The sequence below is a fragment of the Manacus vitellinus genome, unplaced genomic scaffold (assembly GCF_001715985.3).
Source record: "Manacus vitellinus isolate BGI_N305 unplaced genomic scaffold, ASM171598v3 scaffold_27_pilon, whole genome shotgun sequence".
In the NCBI taxonomy this organism is placed as follows: domain Eukaryota; kingdom Metazoa; phylum Chordata; class Aves; order Passeriformes; family Pipridae; genus Manacus; species Manacus vitellinus.
In genome coordinates this window covers 2,745,028-2,770,339 of record NW_021940039.1, presented here as the reverse complement: position 1 = coordinate 2,770,339, position 25,312 = coordinate 2,745,028, and the positions used below count along the sequence as shown (strand labels likewise).

The following is a 25,312-nucleotide window of genomic DNA, read 5'->3' as shown; positions in this document are numbered from 1 at the left end:
CAGTTTCACTATGCACCATTCATCCAGGAGAGACAATATTTGTGACGGAAATCCAATTGCCTTTCTCAAAATAAATAACACCAGTATCCTACACAACCTTGTCTTGATAAAACAGAAATGGACTGTGTTCTGTTGGAATGATAACATCTGGTGAATTCCTTCTTGGGGTGCTTCTCATCTTACCTGTGAAAAGCTCCATTCACATGGAGCACCAGTGCAGCAGAGCTGAAGATCATCTCTAATTGAATTAGAGTTAGATAATAACTTCTTATCTCCTCACAAGTGAATTAAGCAGGACATAGTGCTTGCAGGTTCTGTTGTAGGCTGGCTGCTGATGCATATTTCTGCTTCAAACAAATTTTGGGGAATGTAACAGTATAATACCATTGGTGCTGTAGCAGTCCAAGGGTTTAACACTAGAATAGGTCTGAACTGTGTTCAGTTACTCTTACATGAAGCTGGTTGTTAATACAGTTGGTGAATGATGTGCATTGTTACCACACAGCATTAAACTACATTAATACTGGAAGTACAAGTGGGAATACAATGGAAATACAAATGGAAGAAATACAATGTTGTGTGTTAATTTCTGACACGTTCTGGAGAAAGGGGGGATATTTGTTCTAGAATAAAAATTGCTCAAGTGCTGCAGGTATTGTGAGAAAGGAGACTCACTTTGTCATGTTTTGCCTTAGCAGGGCAGGAGAAGAAATCCGTCTGCAGCATCCAGTGTGTCACGGCGTGACCCGCAGGAGGCCACCATGCAGCAGCCCCCACAGCCTGTCCCGGCGGGAGCAGCGGCTCCTCCTCCCGCCGGCATCGCTCGGAACATGTACTGGAGGAACAGCCCCCTCAGCAAACGAGCCAACGCAGCAGCTGCCCCGGTGCAGCCCGTGACAGACCCCTTTGCCTTTGGCAGACAAACCCCACAGGGCCCCCCCTTAGATAATCCATCCAAGGGCAGCGCGCTGCCGTTCCCGCAGCCGGCCCTTGTGCATCCGTCACCCTCACGTGCAGGGGACAATCCCCATGGACCACACATGTCTTTACCAGCTCCTGTGTCTCAACCAGGAGTAAGTCCCAGTTCGTTTTCTAATGTTCCAGTTCCTTCTCCGTCCCCGGGGTATGTTATAAATAGTGCTGCGGAAGCGCATCCCAGCGCGGATCCCGGACTCCGTGGGCCTGCGGTGCCTCTGCATTATAACACGACAGCAGCAGTTGAAAATTCTTTCAGTGTGCATCCTGGAGTGGTGTCTGCATCAAACAAACCTGGAGGTAGACAGGATGTTGGCAGAGATCCAAATGACGTTCCTTCAGGACCCAGCACGGCAGCGCTCTTCCCCCCACCGCCCCAGCAGCCTGTGTCCCAGTGGAGGCCTGGCCAAGGGAACCTGCAGTCTCCAGTTCGGAATTTTGTGCCCTACCCTGAGCCGTCTCCTCAGATTGACAGTCAGAACATTTCTCAGCCTTCTGGCGGCACTTCTCACCCTCCTCCACACACAAATGTACTGCAGGGCCCTGGACACCAAGGTATTCCACAAAATAGCGTACAAGCGCCTTTATCTGCTGGTTGTGAAAAGAATGGGAGAAATGGCTCTGCAAATAGTCATCACATGAACAGCATCCAGCCTGGAAGTGTGTTCAGGCAGAACACAGAAATGACTAACCCTTGGTTAAGTCAACCTTACCAGGAACAGTTTTACCCACAGCCACCCTTGCAAGACTCCAGTTTTGTCCCTCCCACAGCTCAGGAAAATAACCCCAAAAACCAGTCTCCAGCTATATCTGAAACATCAAATAGATCAATTCCCACTGATCGAGATTCAGGAACTCTGTCCATGTTTTTCAAAGGGGATGAGGCAGAAAATGAAGAAATACTTTCATCTGAAAAAAATTACATGATGGAGAAAACAGAGTTTGATGCTTGTCAGCCAAATTCGGCATCCCTGTATCACCAGCCAGTGCATCCTCAGCAGGTGGCAACTAATGTTCTCTCTCAGGCACCGGTCGGTACAGGTTCAGCCAGTGAGATGGTACAGAAAGGAATGGATGTCCAGTACTTCCCAAAAATTGTGAGTCATCAGGAGGCACAGGCCGTGAAGCACAGTCTGTTTGTTGGTGATGACAAGGCTCATGTAGGTGACACGGCTGCTGGGTCCCAGTATGAAAACGTGGAGAACCTGGAGTGCATTCAGAACCAGGAAGTGCTGCCCAGTGAACCACAGAACATCAGTGCTTCATCCCCTGCTGCTGGTCCTGATCCGTACAGGTACGGATCCTTCCCAGGTCAGATGCTTCCAAAGAATGCTGTTGTGAGCCATGCTGAAGGAGGACCAAACTTGGAGGCACCCGATTCATTACCTCATCCTGTCCGACCAGACAGTGTATCTTCCAACTACAGCAACATGAGCCATAGGAGCACTTCCAGCTCAGCACGGCCTCCGGAGCAAGTCGGTACGTTCATCCAGCAGGAAAGTGGGAAGCCTGATGAGGAATCCTCTGCCAGCTTCTTCAAACAGATTGACTCCTCCCCTCTGGGAGGGGACTCAGGTGAGCTAAACCTGAGCAAGAACTACCATGGGAATCTATCCCAGCCTCCAACTCCAAGCCCTCCTAAGCCTACGGGAGTGTTTCAGACAAGTGCAAATAGTTCTTTTGAACCTGTGAGATCCCATGGAGTTGGTATAAAACCTGCAGAGATCGACCAAGCGAAGATGGTGGTGGAATTGAGGGAGAACCACTCAAACCAAAAGAATATCAAGAAGAGCGCAGCTGTGCCAGCTGCGTCCCCAGGCAACCTTGAACAGCCACCGGATAACCTGGAAACCATTTTCATGCCTCAGGTACATCCACTGCCTCTTGCAGGCTCTGGTGAAGCTGGGAATATGTTGCACTCTGGACCTGTTGTGGAAAACATCCAATCAGTATCCGAGAGACGGTCCTCAACAAGAGCTCAGGGAGCAGTTAAGAAGTGTGATAGCCCAGCAACAACTTTGTGGGCTCATAACGAGTTACCCAATTTTGGGGGAAATGTGCTTCTAGCTCCTGCTGCTCCTGCAGTGTATGTACCTGCCAAACAGACTGTAGAAGTCATCCAACCACCAGAAGAAGTTCTGTCTAATCAACAGCCATGTAAACCAGGGACTATTGCTGTGCAGCATTCCCAGGATGGAAATATAACTTTTGAAAATCTTGAGAATCCTCCCAAAATGGGAGAAGAGGAGGCACTTCAGTCTCAGGCAAGTTCTGGTTATGCAAGTTTGTTGTCTTCTCCACCTACAGAGTCTTTGCAAAATCAACCTATCCTGATTGCTCAGCCTAATCAAAGCTATAACTTGGCTCAGCCAATTAATTTTTCTATTTCTCTATCTAATCAGCTAAGCAACAATGAAAACAATCAGCCAATGAAGGACTCTGGAGTTGGGGACAAACCTGCAATGGGTCCCCAAACTTCACATGCTGGTGGGGAAAACATGGCATTACCTGTGATGCAAGTTGGATCTCTATTAGTTAATGCACTTCCAAATACTAATCTGTTAAAACATAATTTATTACAAAGCCCTGTTAATTCCTCTGATCCTGCTTCTAATCAGCCTGCAAACTTGCTTATGAAAACTCCTCTTAATTTGGCTCCAGAAGGGCAAAAGAATGTTAATATGGAAGGTTTTGTTCCTGAATTTGCTGGCAAGCCAGGGTCTAACTCATCTGTTCCTCCTGGGACAAATCTTCCCAGTGCCAGTGGAAGTGCACCAGTGCCCCCTGTTAATTCCATAGGACAGGGTAATAATCCTGCAAACCACTCAAATTGCAAAGAAGAAGCTGCTGGAGTGCTCGACTTCACAGTGTCACGGACGTCAGAGAAGAGCAGCACAAGTAGTTCTGTCCAGGCACACAATCAGCCTGGTGGTCCAGCACAGCAGGCAGCTGGTGGTGCTGCTCAGGTGCGCCCCGAGGTGCCTGACAAACAACATTTCTATCAACAGGTGACAAAAGATGTGCAGCATCAGGCTGCGTCAGACAGAGCTGCCCAGGGAGCGTTGCCACCCCAGCCACAAACGCAAGCAGCTCAAACGCAGCAGCCAACGTCTGGGCAGGCCTCGGCTCCTCCAGACTCCCAGGTTTCCACAGGGACTAAAGCCGTGCAGCAGGGGGAGAACCAGGGGCCGGGTAACCATCCTCAGCCTGGGGGTCCCCAGGAAGCAGGTTCGGCCCAGCCGAGGTACAACCAGACGAGTCCTGGGAAACCGGAACAGCCGCCGGGTGCTCCAGCTGCCACAACCCCCTCTGCCACCTCCAGTCAGTCAGGCACACCCAGCGTGCAGCAGGACCCGCAGCGTCCATCCCTGCCTCAGACTCCTCAGGATGCCTTTGGTCCCCCCCAGAACCCTTACTACTACTACAGACACCCTTATGATGCTTATCAGCCTCCGTATCCGCCGCCTTATCCTCCTGCAGACCCCAGGACAGCAGCTCACCTTTATTACATGGTAAATTTTTATTTTCCCCTTCCTCTCCCTTTAGTATGTGTTATTAATGTTCATCTTTGAATGATGACTTAGGACAGTCGTGTCATGATAAACATTCAGGAGAGCGTTCTCATTACGTGTAGGGAGAATCCAGATGGCAGTAACAAAACTTACTTTGCAAAGATTATGAAAACAAAAGTAGCTGCTGATACCAGTTCCAGTTGGCACAGGTGTCAGTTCATAGCAATTTGTTTGGTTCTTTGGAAAAAGTTGACAGTTTTAAGTGTCTTGGCTGCCCAGGTGCCCAAATTTGGTTTCTCTCTGCTTGATGGTTTAGTAGAGTGGTTGAACTGCCCTTAGTCCAGACGTAATGTTTTTTTTCTTAAGTTTTTGGTATTAATGGACTGAAATATAATTTGCCACAACAGGTGTTGAAAGCTAAACTCTAGTTTATTGATCTGCCTCTCTTCAGGTATCCCAGTTGTGGTGTGTGTGGTGGTTTGTTCGGTTTTAGCTTATTTTGGGAGGTGTGCAGCCTCTTCCCTTGGATGTGGCTCTGTTTTCCAGGAGGACAGCTATGGACAGTACGACCCCCGGTACCGGCACTACGACAGCACCAGCACAGCTTACATGGAGCCTGGGAGCTACCGGTATCCCGAGCCGGAGCGTCCCAGTTCCAGAGCCAGCCACTGCTCCGACAGGCCCTCTTCTAGGTATGCAATTCCTGAATTGAGTAAAGATCTGGGATACCCCGGAGCAGGGAGTGTGGTGATTCCTGCTGAAGTTTTATAGCACAAGGCACAGCGAGGAATTCAAACCCTCCTTGTGTGCTGCTGGAGGAACGGGCGGGATCAAACGCCGGGTCTGAAAGGGATACAATTCCCCAGCCCTTTCTGTTGCCAAAGCCTCCTTGATGCTTTCCTTCAGTTCCCTGGGGGTTGGTGGTGTTTCTGCCAGGCAGGAAGTCACTGCCTTGGCCTCGATGCTGAGGTTTGTGCTGTGAAAGAGAAGTGCAGGCCATGGGTTTGCTAATCAATACTCATTTATTTTCTGGCTTGCACTTGAGCAGTGGCCACTCGTGCTGTTAATAAATGGCACTTTTGCACATTGGTGTGGGATTTACCTTGGAAGGACTGTGGTAAGTGTGGCCTAATGATCCACAGTGTTTGAGGTGTCCAGAAGAGAGAGTGGTGAGTCAGGTGACAACATCCTGGTGCTGTGTCAGGTTCATTTGTCTGAGAATTCCCTCAGCTATGGATGAGCTTTCTCACAAATCTCCCAGGCTGTGGTCTGTGTAGGAAAGGAGCTGTGTGGGCATATTCCACCCACTGACTTCACTGCAGGTTTTGAATAGGAAAACTTAAATAAGAGGAAAATTTAAATAATAGGAAAAACTAAAAGCATTGATCTGTCTGATTATAGGAAATAAAAAATTCGAGAGAGGGAAACAATGTGTTTAGATGCTACTTGAAAATGTTAAATAAAAACAGAAATTAAATCTCTAGTCTTTCTCAAGCAAGAAGCAGCAAATTACCTTCCAGGGATTGCTGCTTTTTGATGATTATTGTATAAGTGATTTGTATGAACTTCAAAGTAGTGACAAAATGTCACTGTTGTTATCTGCTGGGGAGGGGGTTCCATTTGTCCAACAGAGAAACTCCAGTTATCTGTCTGGAAATGATGAAACCCTTTGTAGTGTTTGTCTGTTGTTGGTAGTTCAATCATGGAGCAGGGATCAAATTAAAAATAAAATATTTTGCTTTCCACCTCCAGAAGATTAGAGATGTATTTTGGTCTCGAGGAGCACGAAACGATGGCTGTAGCTCCATGTGATAACTTCTATCATTTTATTAAGTGAATATAAGTGTACTGTGAGAATTTGTAATGAGATGATAACCCCTAGTAGCAGTTCCTGGTGTGTACTCTTCTTATGTAGTGTTTTTAGAAGAGGTTGAGGTTCTTGTACGTGGTGTTGGCAGATCAAAGCCCGTTACCAGTAGCTGTGTTGGTGCTGTGTGTGGCTGCCAGTGCAGTCAGATGTGGGCTGTGGGGTGTCTGCAGGGCACCAGAGCTCTGTGTGGAACCTGTCCTTGATGTGCAGGATTGATGATACAGCCTTGTAAACTCTGTTTGGGGAAGGGACTGAGATCCCTCTGGAGGAGACTGGGAAGACTTGGTTGGGTGGATAAACCTGACCTGATAAGATCAGACCTCCTCCTCTGCAGAGTAAGTGCTGTGTTAGCAGCCTTCCCACACTCCTGGGAGGAGCATCCCTGACTTGCTTGGCCACTTTGGAGTTGGCACTGTCAGTTGTAGAGGAGAGTGAAAGTTCCCATCATCCCACACCAGCATTAAATATCTTTACCTCCTCTGTGTGTGTGTGTGTGTGTGAACATGTGTGTTTGAGTGTACATACACCTGTGTGGGTACAAACATACATGTATATGTACACGTGTACATAACCTGTATGTGTACATTCATGCTGCATTCTTCATTTAACATTCATCTTCTGGCATTTCTCAGAAATTGTAGGATGATGACTTAAAAATAGAAAATAATTTTTCAAGTAATGGCCACATCTTTCTTTTCCCACCAGGAGAATTTTATTATCTTTTTATATACAGTGACTCTTACTTTGATGTGTTGGTTTAGTCGGGTTCTTTTGCTTGTGCTGTTTGGACAATCAGCATTCTGACATGGGCTCTGTAAATGAGTATTTTCTTCACCACAGGAAGTATAACAAAACACTCCTAAAGTTGGAGGAGCTGTTATTTCATTAATTGTTTTATTATCAAGTTCTCTGTTGAGACACTTCAAAGGATGCTAATTATAGCAGTAGTTTTTGTGATTAATTGTCTGTAAGTAATTAAACTTATCACCAAAACAGTTTACAAAGACACTAAATTATTGTGTAGTAAGGGCTGTCAGCTTTTCATGACACTCAACAATTTAGTGACATACTGGTTTGTAAAGTCTTAATTTTATGATTCCTTGATTTCCTGGAAATGCATTATTTTAAGTATGAAACTCCCTAATCAGTGGTGACATACAGCTCTTCCTATCTCCTGCTGACTTCAGAAGATATTAAAGGAGTAATAATAACTTTTTATACTTATGTGCTTTCTTTCAGGCAAGGGTATTCAGAAGATTATTATGGAAAAAGTGGATGGGGTGATTATTATTCAGGCTATTACTCAAACTCGTATGATTATGGAGGTAAGTTGTCAAAATGAACTCTATTTTTTTTCTGTAGAAAATGACAGATTTAAACAATGATTTATGGGGAAGAGGAACTTTAAGATCAGAGAATTCTTGTACTTTTCCATGTTAATACAACTGATATCCTTTCCACAGCCAGCAAGAATAAAATTACACTTGCTGAAAATTGATCTTTGGGCCCACTTCAGTTCATAATACCTGGCCATCCTTCCTGTATGTTTTTTATTCAGTACCAGTAGTAAATAGAAGATAAAATTAGTGGGTTTTTTCCTCACTACCATCCCTTCCTTTGTGAAAACACACCATTCTAAGTGTAAAGAATAGTTTTGTTCAAAGTGTGGCAAGCCTGCCATTCTCTGGGGTGTGTCCCTGGTGTGTGACCTGCAGGCAGAGTTGTGAAGTGAATTTTAGGTGGGTGTGGAGAGAAGTTGAGTCATGACTGGCTTTCGGTTTTGTCCATCATTATCTCAGTGCTCACTGAGACACTCTGGCCTTGGCAGGCTGAGGGTAATTGCTTCTCTAGTGCCTGGGAGGATTTTAAACAACATCTGTCCACATCCTGAGACATTTGGCATGAGGCTCTGCAGGCTGATCACAAAGGTTCTGTGAGTGTCATAACAAATATTAGGACTGAGTTTTAAAGATGTCGATAAAGATCTGTCTGATGGTAAACACTGTCCCTTCAAGAGTAGATAACTATAAGCACCATATTTTTCTGAAAGGGGTGATGTTGATTTTTTTGTTTGTTTGTTTGTTTTCTAACTAAAACACTTTGGCTTTGCTCTGTGCTTCAGGACCAAACCAGTATGTAATTAAATAGAAAATAATAGAAAAAGGTTATAGACAGCGGCTTCCAACACCTGAACCATTTCTTTTTCTTTTCTGAACCATTTCTTTTTCTTTCCTGAACCATTTCTTTTTCTTTTCTGAACCATTTCTTTTTCTTTTCCAAAGATCCAAGTCGCTGGGAACGGTACCCATCAGCTTATGACCCCAGGTACAGAGATCCCAGGAGTTATGACCAGAGGTATTGGTATGATGCTGAACACAACCCTTACCAGAAGAGAGAAGCATATCCATATGGCAGCAGGTTTGTCCATTCAATCCATGTTCTCTCAATGCTCTTTCCAGACCTGGGGCAGCACAAGGCTGAGTTTGTGTCTGAGAGGAGGTGGAGAATCTGGTTTCTTCAGGGTTGAGACTCCCATAGTCAAATGTTCCACCAGAAAATTAAGTTCCAACAATAAATGTTAAGGCAAAGGCTGAGATTCTGCTTGTGCACTGATAGAAATATTAGTTTATTTTCTGAAGATCTACCCCAAGGCCTTCAGAATTTATGAGTGATATGATGGTTGTATTGGGCATCAGAATTTCAGGGTATCATGCAGATTTATAAGTAAAATTCCCTCAACATTCTCTGTAACAGACTATTAAAATGCAGTGTTACACATTGCACAGATATGTGTTGTTAGTCCTTTCTGCAGCTTTAACGGGTCATGGGGGAAGAACAGATGATCTGTCACATCACTCTAAAGAAAGGATTTAAGGCAGCAGAACTTGTTTTCAGACCTGTTGAACGTTCTGTGGGTTTTCAGAACAGACTGAGTATGTTGTTGCTCTTGATCTGGAATATTCTGGATGAACTCTCAGTTTGTTTACTGCAATAACAACCTCAGCCTAGGCAGTGATTTAAAGCCCTTCTGAGGTGAGGCACAGTTGCCCTGACAGTCCCTCCCCTCAGGGGTATGGGTGCCTGGGTTCATTTTCGGTTTGTTCTCCAGGAGCGACCGATACGAGGACAACTGGAGGTACGACCCCCGTTTCACCGGGAGCTTCGACGACGACTCGGAGCCGCCCAGGGATCCCTACGGAGACGAGTTCGACCGGCGCAGCGTCCACAGCGAGCACTCCGGGCACAGCCTGCGCAGCTCCCGCAGCGTCCACAGCCACCAGAGCAGCTTCAGCTCCCGCTCCCAGCAAGTGAGTTCCAGCTGGACACGCCACGTCTCGTTCCAGCTGAGTTTTTCCTCTCTTTTTCACATTGCAAATGTGAAATTGTTTCTGGGGTGTGTGTTTTGAAAACTTTTATTCTCTAAGTTAAAGCTGTTTTTGAAATGTAGTTTTGAACTTAATGTTTGTCACAGTTGTCATGAGAACTTTAACCAAATTCACACAATGGAAAATTTCCTCTGCTGAGTCCATTTGCTGTTTGTGAGATCTTTACCTTCCCTGTGCTTGGCTGTAGTGGACTGTGTGCCTGGCTTTGTGTCTTGTTTTCCTCATCACAAGCATGAAATTGTTACTGAACTTGGGAGCTGTTAAAGGACTAACTTCGTATTTGTATGATGTTATTTTGACCAAGTCTAACTGATTACTCATCCACTTGTGCCACGAGTACATTTACCTGAAAACCTCAGAGAATATTTGGCTAGTTTTTGAGGTAGTCTTTGCCAGTGGAATGGGTCGTTTTACCTGTAGTTTCATGTGTTGGTTTGTCGTGTTTCTTGGAAGTTTAGGTGGTTTTCCAGTCTGAACTCCAATTCATTTAGTAATATTGGAAGTAGTATAATATTGGAGATCGTTGAGTCATGAATCTTTAGGCACCTGAAGTCATTTAGGCATTTGTCAGGTTTAATGAGTTGAGATTTTTTGTCTGTTACAGCAGAGGTGAACCTTGATTCTGACCCACAGTTGTTGATAACACAACTCCTTCTATAATCTTACTTTTGACACAAGCACATAAAAAGTCTCACGAGAGAACTGAACATACTTAGATGTGAACAGATCAAATGGTGGTAAAAGCAGTAAGGGAGAGATATATCAATTCTTTTCTGTAGCATGTTGCTTCAGCACAGGGTGGCTTTCTCTAAGGCAGTGGTGCAGTAAACCTGGTTTACAAACAGAATCAAAGCTGTCAGGGGGGATGCTCACAGTCTGCAGTCCTGCTTGCAGTCCTGCTTGCTCTGTGTAACCTCCTGCTCTCTAACACTCACTAATATGCTCTGTTTAGAGCCAGCTCTATAGGAGTAACCACGATCTAACGGCCAATGCCTATGAAACCACTGCCCAGGCAGTGTCCCTTCACGCAGATTATCCCTATGGAGGATATGATGCCAGCTTTGATGGACAACAGCCCTTTCCAGATTATGGCTACCCAGCTGAAACTGGATGGGCAGCTGTGGAACAAGGTATGGGCACGCTGGGGAGGGAGGAGGGGAGGAACTGTGCCTGGGAGGGTCTCTACCAATAGTATTTTGTGCTACTGGGAATATTTGTGGGGTATGAGATGCTTTGAGATGCCTCTCCTGTATTCAGTGAGCCTGTTAACAGGATAAAATGCTGTTTTACAGTGTATGTTCACATGAACAAAGTTTTATTTCCTTTTCAGTAAAGGCTAACTTGCTGCTGAAACCTGGGTGTATCACAGATCAGGAGTTCTAGACAGTGTTTGCTTTAAATACTGTGAACCTCCATTAGATAGATTTTTAGATGCAGTGGTTGTGGTTCATTGGGAATGATAGAAATTTAACCTAAACTTCAGATTTTTCCATAGTTTCTTCTTACCCTTTTATGTAGAACAAAACACTTCTCTGGAAGAGCTTTTACAAAATATCTTGATGTATATTACTGGCTCTTTGAGGGCGTTTTATGTATTTGTACAGAGATCACAGAAATATGTCTGATACAAACAGTCAAATCCCCTGCATTGAAAAAAATAAGTGGATTTTAAAGCTCTGTAGTTTTATTCTAGTTCTTACAAATCTTCAGATTTGGGACTTTGGAATTATTTAGGTGCTTGGGACTATAATGGAACTGATTAATTGTTGCTTACAAAGTTTAGCTAGATTGAATGGCAGGATGTTTTCCACTAATACTGCAGGATTTTTGAATTGGATAAATACATCAGCAAGTTTACTTGGTTGCAAGACAGGTTACCTGTTCTTACTTTATCTTTTATTCGCATTTCAGCACCTTTAAGACCCTCAACACCTGAGAAATTTTCAGTGCCTCATATCTGTGCCAGGTTTGGGCCTGGGGGCTTCTTGATAAAAGCACTGCCAAACCTGCCTTCTGAGGGCCAGCCAGCTCTGGTTGAAATACACAGCATGGAGGTAAAGTTTAAAAGGAAAAAAGGTAGAGGGTGGAATACAGGAAGCGAAAGAGGGTACTTGACTTCTTTTATCTGTATTTTTTTTACATGTATCTTTGTTTGGGTTGTAATCATAAATAAAAGAGTAGCTTTAAAAGTTCTTTTCCTCTGAGAGATGATTTAGTCATGATCAGATCATCCAGCTCCTTATGGTTTTGTTCAGGATGATGTACAGAATAAGTTCCATGTGAAATAGGTTTCATCATTTGTTATCCTTGTGCAGGTTGCAATTCACCCTTTGTGTTCTGTTTAAGAGCAAAAGGCTTGATTACACCATGGGTTATGTTCAGGTCTGGGGGTTTTGTTGTTAAAAAGCAAAGTTCATATTTTAAGAACTTCTTCTGGATTATATTTGTGTTTTAGACCATGTTACAACATTCTCCAGAGCAAGAAGAGATGAGAGCGTTTCCTGGTCCTCTTGCTAAGTATGTTCTTACAATTTTTAGAAATAACTTTCAGCGTTCAGAATTCGTTTCTTCATTGAATATTTCTTTGCCTGTCAATTACAGGACTTAAACTTAATAAAATATTTGTGGCTTTTCACTTGCTTAAATAACACATGGGCTTTAAATATGTTCCTTATACTAATCACAGTAATGACCTGAATGTTTACATTTGTCTCATTACAAGCTTTCTTTTTAATTTGTTAATTTTTTTTTCAGGGATGAGACCCATAAAGTGGATGTTATTAATTTTGCACAAAGTAAAGCTTCACAGTGCTTTAAGAATGAAAATCTCATCGACAAAGAATCTGCAAGTCTGCTTTGGGACTTTATTGTACTGCTGTGCAGGCAGAATGGGGTATGTCTCACTGCTTGAGTTTTTATCTACCCTAAAATACTTTATACACAAATAGTATTTATGAAAAAGTCAGTAATATGTGTATAGTGGCTTCTCTGGGAATAGTTCACACAGGCAAACAGGGCACTTGCCCTCAGGTGCTCATTCACATATTGTTGTTGAAGTAACAAATAAAATGAAGGCAAACAGATTTTTTTATATTTGTTTTCTCTGTACATTTCCAGACTGTTGTGGGAACAGACCTGGCTGAACTTTTGCTCCGAGATCATAAAACAGTGTGGCTTCCTGGGAAATCCCCTAATGAGGCAAATCTCATTGATTTCACTAATGAGGCTCTGGAACAAGTGGAAGAGGAATCTGGTGAAGCCCAGCTCTCGTTTCTCACTGATAATCTTCTAACCACAGTTGACAGTTTTGAGAAAGAGACTGAGAGATTCAGGGAGTTGCTGCTTTATGGCCGCAAGAAGGTGAGTGCTTGTGGTGTTCCAAACCTATTTTATGTAATTATTTTCACATAGGCATCAGTTAAAATAATTTTTGCAGCTTGTAGTGCGTATTTTATTTCATGGCATTGCACTACCCTGATAAAGCAAAATGTTATGCCCTACTGTTGATAATCTAAAACAAAATCATAGTCATGTGTCAGCTTTTATCTAAACAAACATGTTTTTATTTGATTACAAAGTACTCCTGTAAAACAGTCATTGCTTATCTGAGCAATATGTTAAGCTATTACCAGGAAACTAATATCTGAATTTATTAGGATGCTCTGGAGTCTGCCATGAAGCATGGTTTGTGGGGGCATGCTCTGCTACTTGCCAGCAAAATGGACAGCAGGACACATGCAAGAGTGATGACCAGGTACTGGTTTGCTTGTTGATTAGTAGGATCTGACTACCTGTTTTGCTAATGAGATAAAGACTTGGTGCTCAGAAATCCTAATGTCAAAATCATGAGTTATCCTTGGTGGTTCGTGCAAGAATTATGCTTTAATTTTACCTGTGTATTCGTTTGTCATCTGTTACTTTTTATTCTGGGGCCTTCTGGCTGTAAACTTCCACCTGAGAAGTTATTCTCTGCCACTCCTTTCATTTAAGGGGTATTTGATCACTCTCATCTATGGCCTTGCTTGACAGTTAGTCAGACTTGGAGAATACTGTGCAAAACCCAACTGTCAGCTTTGTTAAAGCCAAATAACTCTGTGGTACCTTCACCCTCCTTGTCTGCAAGAAGTAGTTGTGTTTGTGCATGATTGGTCTGTAGACAGAAGAACTTCTTTTGGCTTCCTGAGCTTGTGAAATCATGTACAAAGTCTCATAATCTGGCTTGGGGAGAATCCTGAGGTTTTCCTACCTTGGACTGACTGATGTTGGAGTGAGAGATCCAGTTCACTGGTGATGTTTTCAACATTATGCACTGGGCAAATGCTTATTCAGTGTGTTGTTTTCAAACAGCACTTCCTCCTCCTGAGCTAAGCTGGATTAATTGCCTCTGAGAGTTGAAGTACGTTTTAACTGCTTACCCCATGTTTGTGTTTTGTTTTTCTCTGCAATGTCTCTGTAGATTTGCCAACAGTCTCCCAATTAATGACCCTCTGCAGACTGTTTACCAGCTCATGTCTGGAAGGATGCCAGCTGCATCCACGGTAAGATTCAAGTGGGAGCTGCAGTGAGCAGTGTAGTTCCCAGCAGAAATCTTTCCATGTGCTTTCCTAGAATGTCAGATAAGTTGCTCTGGTCCTTTTTAGGCTGAAGCACTTACCCATGCAGAGCTCCAGTCACTGATTTGACTAAGTAATTCTTCTAATTTTAGTGCTGTGGAGATGAGAAATGGGGAGACTGGAGGCCTCATCTAGCAATGGTGTTATCCAACTTGACCAATAATGTGGACTTGGAATCCAGGACCATTGCTACCATGGGAGACACTCTTGGTAACTCTTGGGGATTGAACAGGGTGATGACTGAAGGAAAAGCTTTCTGAAAGATTTTATTACTCAGCTTATTTTTTTGAAAACAAGTGATTGCTGTGTAAAATATAAAATGGAACAGTTTTATGTGGGCTTGTCTCTGTGGTGAAGGTGTTTGATGCAAAGCCAAACAATACAGGACACTGAGTTACAATGTGCCACTGAAATATCCTGAGTTCTCTCATTTCTTTCTCTGCAGCTTCTAAAGGCCTGCTGGATGCTGCTCATTTTTGTTACCTTATGGCCCAAGTTGGGTTTGGAGTTTACACAAGGAAGACAACAAAGCTTGTCCTAATTGGATCAAATCACAGGTTTGGCTTTCCTCTTTTTTTTTAACACAACTTTTTAGATGCAAAAATGAAAGTTTGAGAGGCTCTGCTCCCTTTCTCCTCACTAGGAGTAGCTGGTTTTGAGAGAATTGTTTGATACCCTGTCCTTTTTTGAAGAGAATTTAGTGACATTGTATGTCAACAGAGTTATGTTTGTGACTTCATTTCTGATTGACAGATCCAGGTTTATTGTCAGCATATATAAATTCTAATACTTTTCCTCTCCTGTTCCCAAACAGTTTACCATTTTTAAAGTTTGCTACCAATGAAGCCATTCAGAGAACAGAAGCCTATGAATATGCACAGTCTCTAGGAAGTCAGCCTGGCTGCTTGCCCAATTTTCAGGTGAAGAGCTGTTTCTGTTTTGGTTTGGGTTTTGTTTTGGCAGATTTCACACGAAGTTTTGGTCTCTCATGTGCTGCATTCAGCACAGCAAATATTTAATTCATAGCATAGTGCCATATAGCTGCTTCCTGTTGTCACTTAAATTTCCTTGTCACTTTTTTCATCTCTGCATCCTGAACTTCTGAATTTTAAAATTTATTATCGTAATTTTGTATTCCAAAAGAAAAATCCATTTGTTGGCACTAGCTGTAGATAAATTGATAACTTCCATTGTGTGGAAGAGGAGAATTGAATGCTTTTTCACTAAATTTCCTTTCATGCCTATACAAATGTGATAAAGGGATAGTTGAGCTTCCAGCTGAATTGTCAGATTGCCTTTCATTTTTTCACTTCTCAGAGTGTTGTGATCACTTGGTTTATTTCTCTGCTTGCATCCCCCAGGTTTTCAAATTCATCTATGCTTGCAGACTGGCTGAAATGGGACTGGCTGCTCAGGCTTTCCATTATTGTGAAGTGATTTCCAGAACTGTCCTAAAAGATCCACATTACTATTCCCCTGTACTGATTGGCCAGCTAATCCAGGTAACATGAGGAACAATTAAGTACTTGTGGCATCCTATTGTAGGTGGGAGGCTGTGGCTGAAGTTGCCTTGCTGGTGAACTCACCCTTTGGATGATTCCTTTCCCTAGATGTCATCCCAGCTGCGCCTGTTTGACCCACAGATAAAGGAAAAACCAGAACAGGAATCTTTTATTGAACCTCCCTGGTTGATAACACTTCGACATGTGGATGGACAGATCAAGGTACAGAATGTACTTTTCAACATGAAGTTTTCTCTTTTCAGGATTAGTGTAAATCCATTTTTTTTAAAATATTTTTCTTTATACTGCTAATTACAGAAGCAGATGAAGTGACCTTACATATTCATGTCATAAATTGCAAGTGTTATGGTTTAAACCAAGTGGTTTTACCACACTTCAGTGCCTTGAGATTCAATACAGAATAGTTAAAATTATGAGACAGGCTTTTCTTAGTACCATAATGCAAAGGAGAATTGCAAGACTCATGAGGTTGTAATAGCTCCTGCTGGAAGCAGGGGATCTGCTTGCCAGAAAAATAAGTTGTGTGTGAATTAGTTTTGCTAGATTGTAACAGAGGGGAAGCAGTTACCATTTATTCAAAGAGCTCTTTTAGAAATTTGAACCTTGAGCTAATTAACTGTGCCTCGATTTGAAAACAAACCCTTTAAGTTGTTTGAACTCGGTCCATAAATGGCTGACAACTCATTTTTTGACTGGGCACTGAAAGACCCTGTGTGCTGTTTTGACACATCAGATTTCCTTTGCTCTGTGTTCCCTGTGAGCTGAACATGTGGTGCAGTTAATAATCCCTTGCTTTTTGGTGCAGGAGGGTGCAATAGCCTATAACACAGACAGGTCCACCCCCCCGCCGTACGAGTGCAGCACCCCCAGCTCTGAGCTGGACCGGGCGAGTCAGTGTGATGGAGGAGGGGGCCGAGACGTGGGTCCTGGTGCTGAAAACGCCTTGTTGGCATCCTTGTTACCCAACATGGCCCAACAGATGCAAAGCGTGCAGCTGATGCCTTCAGGTCAGTGTTTCATATCCTTTGTGACAGAGAGAAAAGAAAAGTTTCGGGTTTCTGATACCAGAAACCGCCTGGGGCTGGTTGGAGCAGGGAGATTTCACTTCTGCATTGTGCCATTTGTAGGGTAAAAGGTTCCCACTTGAATTTCTGTTTAATTCTAACTCTTGACTGTGGTTTTTTCGTGCTGCAGTACCTCAGGCTGTCCTTGATGGCTCAGCTGCAATGATTCCTCCTGGTGACCAGGAAGCCCGAAGTGTCCCTTTCTATCCAGTGGCTCCTCAGCCTCTTGGTCCAGGGCCTGGCTTCGCACCTCCAGGATTTTCAAATCCATATGGGACTGAACCATCCCCGCTGTATTTAGGGTCAACACTGCCACCAGGAGGGCCACCACAAGAAATTGAACCACGGCCAGAAGAGCAGACAAACCTGGAAACAGGTCTGGGATCTTAATGAACAGCTTTCCTTCCTTATAAAAGGGAAATGAATTATTTTGGGGAATAATTCAAAGTATCTCCATATTTAGAAAATAGTAAGTCAGGATCTGGATAATGAGATTTAAAACCACCATGTAATGGTAAGGAAGCATCTGTAGAAAGTTATAGTTTTCATGCTGCTTGTTTGACTTAAGCCAGATCAGACTCAGCAGATCATGATTTAGACCCTGCCAGGTAATCCCTGGGATTGGCAGTTCTATTTCTAAGGTCTGTGGTTGGAGCCTCAGGGATTTCTCCCTGTGGCCATGAGCATCTTGGACCCTGATAAGTTTTAGTTCAGTGACAGCAGAACCTGACTCAAGTGAAGACAGGAATACACAGGTTTGGCAGAGCTGAGTTTGAGATGTGGGAAACCTTTAACTGCCCCATTCTGATGGTTGAATCCTTCAGCCTGCTCTGGCCTGTGTTTAGAATAAACACAAATCCCTGCAGGAGGGGAGAAAAATCACAGCAACTGCAGTTCATGTTCCTTAAAAGACCATATTCTATCTAGAAGAAGATTCATAACTAATGAAAACTTTTGCCTTAAAACTGTAGTGAGGCTTGAGGGCTTTTGAGTTTGATGTTGATTTTTTTTGTTGTTGTTATGCCCCCCAGTAACAAAATTATTTTTTTTTTTAAGGAATGCAGAGAATTGCCCCAGAATCTCCCTCACAAAATTCCTTCCCTGAACAGAGAGAGGAGGATTTCTACGGCAGAATGGCCAGCATGGTATCTTTATTTCATTTTTTCATCAAGTGGCAGCTGCATTGCAACACAATGAAAACACAAGAGGATTTTGGGGCTCTTCAGCGACGCTTGAAGCCTAATTTTTAGAAGTCCCCAAATTTAAGATTAAATTTCTGAAATTTAGATGTCTTAAATTCTGTGGAAATTCTTGATAAAAAGTGAATGTTGTGTCAGATATTTAGCTACATGTTTATTAAGCATTTATGTTTAATATTTTTAATATATACAAATACATTTATTATTTATGCCCTGGCTTTGTATCTAACCAGGCACCAGGATGAAGATCCATCTTTAAGTTTGTTTTCTAGGAACTTTTATATCTCTTCCTATTATGAACTTTTCAAAGAAGGAATTTGTGTAGCAAGATGAAATATAATCCATCACTCCAGCAACTGTGACAACTGTGACAAAGTGACAACTTTTGTCCTTTCCTGTGTATTTGTAATAACAGGGCTATGGACAAAGATCCCGAACAACCTCAGAGTCTTCTGCTCATTCTGCGGGACGAGAGAGATCCAACTCTGCAGCAAAACAGCCCTCTCCTCCTCCCTCTGCTCCTGCAGGGAAAGAGACCAAAAAAGAAACAAAAAAGGAGGCAGCACCTAGAAAGGTAAAACTTTATCATTGAGGTAGTTACAGCTGGAGGAGGTTTGTTAGTGTGTGTGGTAACCCCTGGTCCAGGGAATTGATTTCAGAGGTTTTAACTGTTTATTTCTGTTAGGTGCAGCTCTGGGCTCAGAGTTGAAGGCCCTAACAGAAAATGTGTTGTTGCATGAATGTTTCTTTTCATCTGGCTGTAAAGACAGTGGGGAGAGAATCAACTGACTGGATTAATTTCTTTTTAGACTGGTACAACCTGGTTTCGCTGGCTGATGGGAAAAGGAAAGAATGAGGCTCACCTGCCAGATGACAAGAACAAATCAGTAAGATCACAAAAACATTCATACACTTGAATTTGTTCCAGATGTTCTCCTGGATGACAGATGAACATTGTTCTGACAAGTAAACAAATGCTTCTAAAACTTTGAAGATTATGCTTATTTCAAGACTGGCTTTTTTTTAAAGAAATGGTTACAGGGTTTTTTAGGGGTTTTTTTAACAGCTTGTGTTGACCTCTTAATTTTTGACTGTGGGTTTTCTTGTAGATTGTTTGGGATGAACAGAAACAGCGCTGGGTTAATCTGGATGAACCAGAGGAAGAGGTAAAAATCTGAATCCTCATGATTTTTCCAAGTGGAAAATGGAAATCTGTACTGGCACAAAATTTTCTTTAATCTGTTGTTGGCTCTTAAGAGCTGCCTTCTGCTGCATTTGGGTTAAAATGTGCAGTATCTTGAAACTAATAAATGGGTTATGTTTGCATCTTTAGTTGCTGGTGTGGATTCTCACCTGTAATTGAATTTACAAGGGAATTTGCTTTACACTTAGTCTGGTGTATCACTTCATTAGAGGTTGGCATCACCTAGACAATTGCAAGTAAATTGACTTGCTGCAAACAGGATATAGGGAAAAAGGTAGGAAGAATCTAGTTTTGAAAATGTAATGCTTTGTACAGCAAAGAAAATCACACTTCCTGTCCATCCTTGTCATTTGAGGATCTGCCTAAAAACGCAAATGATAAGAACCACTGTTGTTGTTTCTTTTTAATGTGAGTGTAGGTAGGTTGTAGAAATGCCTTGGCATTATTTAAGGTATCAGCTGGGAGATATTGATGTTCCCAGGTGAGATATCTGTTGGGAATATTGATTTGTAGCCCAAATTTCATGCGCTCTGGAATAAGGAGAGGAGAAGTCAGGCATATACTTGGTTTAAAACTCTCAGTCAGTGATGAGATTGGATTTTTTTTTTTTTGTTCTCCCTGCAGAGTAAACCTCCACCACCACCTCCAACAGGATTTCCTAAAGCTCCTCAGGCTGCTCCACCTGGACCCGGGGGCCCCCCTGGTGCCTCTGTCAACATGTTCTCCAGAAGAGCAGGTAACAGATAACATTAATGCTCAAAGTATGGAAGAATTCAGATTTTCTCTTGCATAAAATGTGAAGACAGAAGTCTGGGCTTCTCTGGAGCTGTTTGGGAACAGCTGGCAACTCAGTGGAGCTGTGGCTATTGCTGGCTTTGCTTGTGCCTAGATCCCGCACTGTGACTTCTGTCACAACTGTCTCCTGACTTGGGTGTTACTGTTTGTGTCCCTGGAGTGTTATTTTCTGATTCTGAAAGAAGCTTTAACCAGCAAACTGAAATAGTCACAGGCATGACAAACACAAGGCTTATTTCTGTTATTTCTGCATCTTTCTGTTGTAGCTGGGAGCAGAGCCCGTTACGTGGATGTCCTGAATCCAGGTGGAACCAAGTCAAGTGGAGCAGTTCCTGCACCATCAGACCTGTTTGCCCCCTTGGCACCAATGCCCATTCCTGCCAATGTGTTTGTTCCAAACTCAGGTGTGTCACGTGGGTACAGCTGTAGGGAGGTTGTATGGCTATTTTTGGGTATGGTGTGCTTGGCTAAATCCTGTTTCCTCTCCAGTTCCAGGGGATTCCCAGCCAATGGAAGGAAGTGGTGCAGCAGAGCACACACCAGCTGCAAACCAAACCAACACAGATCCTGCTGCAGCTGTGGAACCAGAGGTGGGTTTGAATGAATTATATCTACAAGACATTCTGACTTCTGATTAAAAACCCCTCGTGGTTCTAAAGAGTAGCTTCACAACCACAAGACATAGAGAATGCTGTTGTGGAAATTGTGGTTTAATGGTTTATTTGAAGAACTGAAGAAGGGAAATGCAAGTGAAAATGGAAGTGGGAATCCCATGAGAAGTTGTGTTTCCTTATTTGGCAGGGCTGCAGCTTCCATGGGTGCAGGATGTGCCAGGAAAGGGACCAGGAACATAGGAATGTTATACTGCATGTTTCACCTGCTTCATGTATTGTAAGGTTCTGCTTCAGTGGGATCTTTAGCAGAAATGTGAAATAGCATCGTAGTAATGATGATAAACAGAATTGCCTTGTTTTTCTTTAGTACTTAAACCCTGCAGCCCTTCCTCCTGGATCTGGACTTCCTGTTCCAAACCCTGATGGCTCCCAATCAGGCGAGGTAAGGCTTGATGCAAAGTAGTTAATGACTTTTACAGCATATTTTAAGCATTAATTTGTATTGGATTTACTATTGGTCATCAAAAACAAGTAACTGATTCAGTTGCTCATGAGTAGCCAAGATGGGGTATGAATGCCTCCAGAACTGTAGAGAAAAAAACCTCTAGGCCCCTATGAGAAGTTCAATTTCCATGTCCTACATTCTGTGATATGATCTCCTTTTCCCATATAAGTACTTTTATGAGCCTTTTTCAGAGTAAAATTTGAGAGCAGTTTGAGGATCTCTTCTTGCCTCCATGCATGCATGTAATTTCACTAATATTGAGTGCAAGACACAAGGAGAATAGACTGCTGTGTGCCAGGCAGAGTAACATTACCTTTGTTCCTACTAAATGTTTTCTATATCTACATAATTTTGTGCTTTAAGAAGTCCTTTTGATTTAAACTAACTTCCGGCTTTCCGTTTTGTTTTTGGTTTGGTTTTGATTTGTTTTTTTTTTTTTTAACTTGAAGTTGGTTTAACCTTTGGCAGTGAGACTTTTACAATGAAATAAAACAACTGAAAGCTTGGGGCAGTGACATGCATGACGACTTTTTTATTTGTGTTTTTTTGTATTTGTGTGTTCTTGCTGTTTTGTAGCTTTCGCGCTCTAGTTCAATGAGTTCATTATCACGTGAAGTAAGCCAGCATTTTAATCAGGTACATGTGGCTGGCCATTCTCATTTATGTTAACTTATTTACTTTCCCCCCCCCCTTTATTTTGCATTTGCTCAAACACTAATGCTACTTTTAGTCATTTTCCCCTCTTCTCATTTCACAGAAATTTCATTAAAAGTAGCTAATGATGTAGTGTTCCTTTTTACACTCAAACAGGGTCTTCAGTTTTGTATATTTGTGAGAGTGCATGTAATCCAGGCATGCTTTTTGTTTATGTTCCTAAGAGATTCACATAATGATTTCACCATCTTTTTACTGAGATACTAAAGAAGTCAGTTGATTTTAAACAAAAACCAACCAACCAACCAAAAAATTCCCCAAACCAAACACAACAAATCTAAAAAGACACAAACAAGCAAAACTCAGTCATTCTGCTGCTGCCAGTCTCAAATTGCTAATAAACCATCTGCAAAAGTCCCTGTAGGAATTAAAGGAATGCTTCATCTCTGCTGTAAGTTCCAGAGCTGTGGGGTCACCACAAAGGGGTGATACAAACCTTTCTGATATTTCTTAGTAGAGCCAAACCTGACATAGAATGTTTATTTTGGGGCAAGCCCTAAGGTGTACTAACAGAGGCAGAAGGTACTAATTCAGTGAAGTTGCACTGGTGTCTTGTGTTGGTTTTGCATGCTTTGGATCTTCAGAGCTATTGACAGTTTATGCATGTGTGGCATTGTTTGGCCAATTCCTACATTAAGCAAGTAATATTCTAGATCTGGATGCAAACTGTACCAGCACTCTGCAGTTGTTACAATATGCTGTGCTCTCCATGTTGGTGGCATTATTCCTGTGAATATTTGCTCTGTATAACTCAGCAAACCATGTTTGAGAGGCAGCAAAGCTCTGCCCTTCTCTAACTGCAGTATTCTCTCTCTCCAGCCTGCCAGTGTACCACCCTCGGGGGCACCTGCAGCAGGAGCAGTACCATTCTACAATCCCTCTCAATTTGCACAAGTGAGTAAAGGCCTCATGTTTCCTTTGCCTTATTGTCATTATCCAACATTGCCCAGAGAAGCTGTGGCTGCCCCATCCCTGGAAGTGTCCAAGGCCAGGTTGGATGGGGCTTGGAGCAACCTGGGATAGTGGAAGGTGTGGCAAGGGGATGGGACTGGAGGGTCTTTAAGTTCTCTTCCAACCCAAATCAGTCTGTGATTCTACACTTTGAACAAAACATGATTTTGTGCTTAACCACCTTAATCTGGATTGTTCCATGTAGGATATTAAATGTGCACAGAGACCAGTCTGACACCTGTTTAATTTAACAGATTTCCATTCAAACCTATATTCCCAATTTTTTGTATTTTGTCTCCAGCATGACACTTTTACAGAACATTTTTTTTTCTTCCTTTTTTAAGTCTCCTGCAGCCACTGGAAGTTCAAGGCTGGGAAGAATTGGACAGAGGAAGTATCCAACGTTGAAGTAGAACACAATGGCTTTGAATTTGGAATCCTCAATCATGTTCTGAGTATGCAAAGAACTATTCAGCCTTATGGCACGTGGTATCAGCTGCAGTTGACATGACAGAAATGTAATGATGGGTGATTTTTTTCATGGGTCTCCCTGCTTGCACCTCATCTACGCAAAACCATTACCAAACATGAAATATATGTAACTTTTCCTTTTTAAAAAACCTGGCTAGAAATAGCTTTGCTGTGATAAAGGATAGACACAAGGGAGGAAATAGTTGCTGTCTGTTACAGAACCTGTTTGTAAATTGCATAGGCAATTTTTTCCTTATTTTAAACCTGTTAGTGTGACCTTCCAAGGCATAGTTTCAGGGATTCCTTAATTTCTGAAGGATGCTCCCCTCCCAGCGGGGGAAAAAAAAACATGTCCACATTGTAACATAACACTGTGGCCTTAAGAGGACCATGCACAGTTGTGATGCTTTGCCAGGACGTGGAACTGGATCTGTTCCCCTGGGAGACGCCTCACACCTGGTGTGTTTTTGGGAGCGGGGAGGGGGCCACAGCTCATCCAAATAAATTGACCTACGTTGAATGAAAACTGTGACTGTAATCTAATACTGATTTGATTTGGATCTTTCCTAGTCTGTATGTAGTTTGTGGTTTAGACTACTTGTAAAGCCAACTGTATAGTGGGAAGGAGCTCTGTATCATAGCCAATGCTGTTCTCTTGATGAGTGAGTGTTCGTTTAAGTGCAATACGGTTACTTGCTTTCTCTCAAACTGCTGGCACTGTGCAACTGGGGGGGTAACAGCTTGAAAGTTTTGTTTATTTTTATTTTTCCTTTTGAGTGCCAGAATCAGCGTAATAATCCGTTCTTGAATCTCCATTACTAAAATAACCAAGGTCTTAAGTAGCTAACAGGTGAATTTCAAACGTACTAAAAGTAGGCGGATTAGACCTCTACGGATGGACTTTAAAATCTTTAGGTTTAATATAGGAAATCCTGAAAACCATGATATGCAGCATTTATATTCACTGAAGAATCTGAATTATCTACAAAGAGAGAAATAAACTTTAAATATTTATTAAATCATTAGGCCATATTTTATTTAGAACTTGTCACCAAACTGTTTGATTTTACTTGAATTTCTGCCCGGGAGTAGAAGTAACGCGAATGTGAAATTGCCAGTGTTGGTCCCCCATTGTTTTGTTTTTTTTTTTTCTTTTTTCTGAATAACACCACTTTTCTGAGATCATGATAGCCTTACATGTGTCCCAAAAGGTTTGTACCCAGCCCAAGTAAAAGGCTGCTGGGGGGGATTAGAAACCTCTGTGTGATGGTCCATGCTCAATTCCAGCCGTGGGCAGCAGCAGTCAGTGTGGTTTACTTTTCTATAATTGAAACCTAATCAGACACTTGGCTTTCCTCTAGTCCAGCCAGGCTGCTGATTATTTTCTCCTTTCAGTAGAGACTGCCAAACAACTTCATTCAAGGAGGCTCCCTCTGAGCTGGGAGCAGCTGTCTTTCCTAAGTGTAAGATTTGACACTGTAAATTCTTAAATAAAATATTTTGCGCTCTGGAGCACTTTCACATTTTACTTTCTTCTTGTGGTTATTGCTTTAGCGAGCTGGGTGGACAAACCTCTCCTATTCATCTGGGAATGATCCGTGTGAAGGAACTTCTCCTGTTCATCTGGGAACGATCCCTGTGAGGAAAGGGAGCCTGGAGTGTTTGGAGTTGGAACTGGCTTGTGTGTTGGGAGTAGGTTTAGATGAGATGTTGGGAAGAAATTTTTGGTTGTGAGGGTAGTGAGGCCCTGGCACAGGTTTCCTTTAGAAAAGATTAATGTCCCATGCCTGGAAGTGTTCAAGGCCAGGTTGGTCGGGGCTTGGAGCAACCTGGAATAGTGGAAGGTGTCTGGATGGGCTCTTAAGCTCTCTTCCAACCCGAACCATTCTGCAATTCCGTGATCAGTGAAATGTTCA

General features: G+C 42.6%; 1 protein-coding gene across 4 annotated transcripts; it reads left to right on the top strand.

Moving 5' to 3' along the window:
- The first annotated feature begins 751 nt into the window (after window positions 1–751).
- SEC16A (SEC16 homolog A, endoplasmic reticulum export factor) lies at window positions 752–24,917 on the top strand. 4 transcript variants are annotated; one of them, XM_029960489.1, is made up of 31 exons: window positions 752–3,239; window positions 3,984–4,487; window positions 5,034–5,179; window positions 7,597–7,682; window positions 8,640–8,775; window positions 9,467–9,665; window positions 10,696–10,873; window positions 11,655–11,797; window positions 12,199–12,260; window positions 12,498–12,636; window positions 12,861–13,103; window positions 13,400–13,497; window positions 14,200–14,281; window positions 14,449–14,566; window positions 14,802–14,913; window positions 15,171–15,276; window positions 15,718–15,858; window positions 15,967–16,080; window positions 16,685–16,886; window positions 17,074–17,319; window positions 18,000–18,088; window positions 18,558–18,716; window positions 18,952–19,029; window positions 19,252–19,308; window positions 19,971–20,082; window positions 20,408–20,545; window positions 20,631–20,731; window positions 21,123–21,197; window positions 21,837–21,896; window positions 22,794–22,868; window positions 23,270–24,917. In XM_029960489.1, the coding sequence occupies exons 1-31, from the start codon at window positions 762–764 to the stop codon at window positions 23,336–23,338; spliced, it is 6,546 nt and encodes a 2,181-aa protein (XP_029816349.1). In that variant the 5' UTR covers window positions 752–761; the 3' UTR covers window positions 23,339–24,917. The 4 variants fall into 4 exon arrangements, with proteins under 4 accessions (XP_029816349.1, XP_029816348.1, XP_029816346.1 ...); XM_029960488.1 differs by having other exon boundaries at window positions 752–4,487; window positions 10,756–10,873; XM_029960486.1 differs by having other exon boundaries at window positions 752–4,487.
- The last annotated feature ends 395 nt before the right edge of the window (window positions 24,918–25,312 follow it).

Coding starts and splice junctions, on each gene's coding strand:
- SEC16A (XM_029960486.1), top strand. CDS start 762: ATGCAGCAGCCCCCACAGCCTGTCCCGGCGGGAGCAGCGGCTCCTCCT. Junction 11,798..12,198: donor TTGAAATACACAGCATGGAG/GTAAAGTTTAAA, acceptor TTTGTGTTTTAG/ACCATGTTACAACATTCTCC. Junction 18,717..18,951: donor AGGAGGCAGCACCTAGAAAG/GTAAAACTTTAT, acceptor ATTTCTTTTTAG/ACTGGTACAACCTGGTTTCG.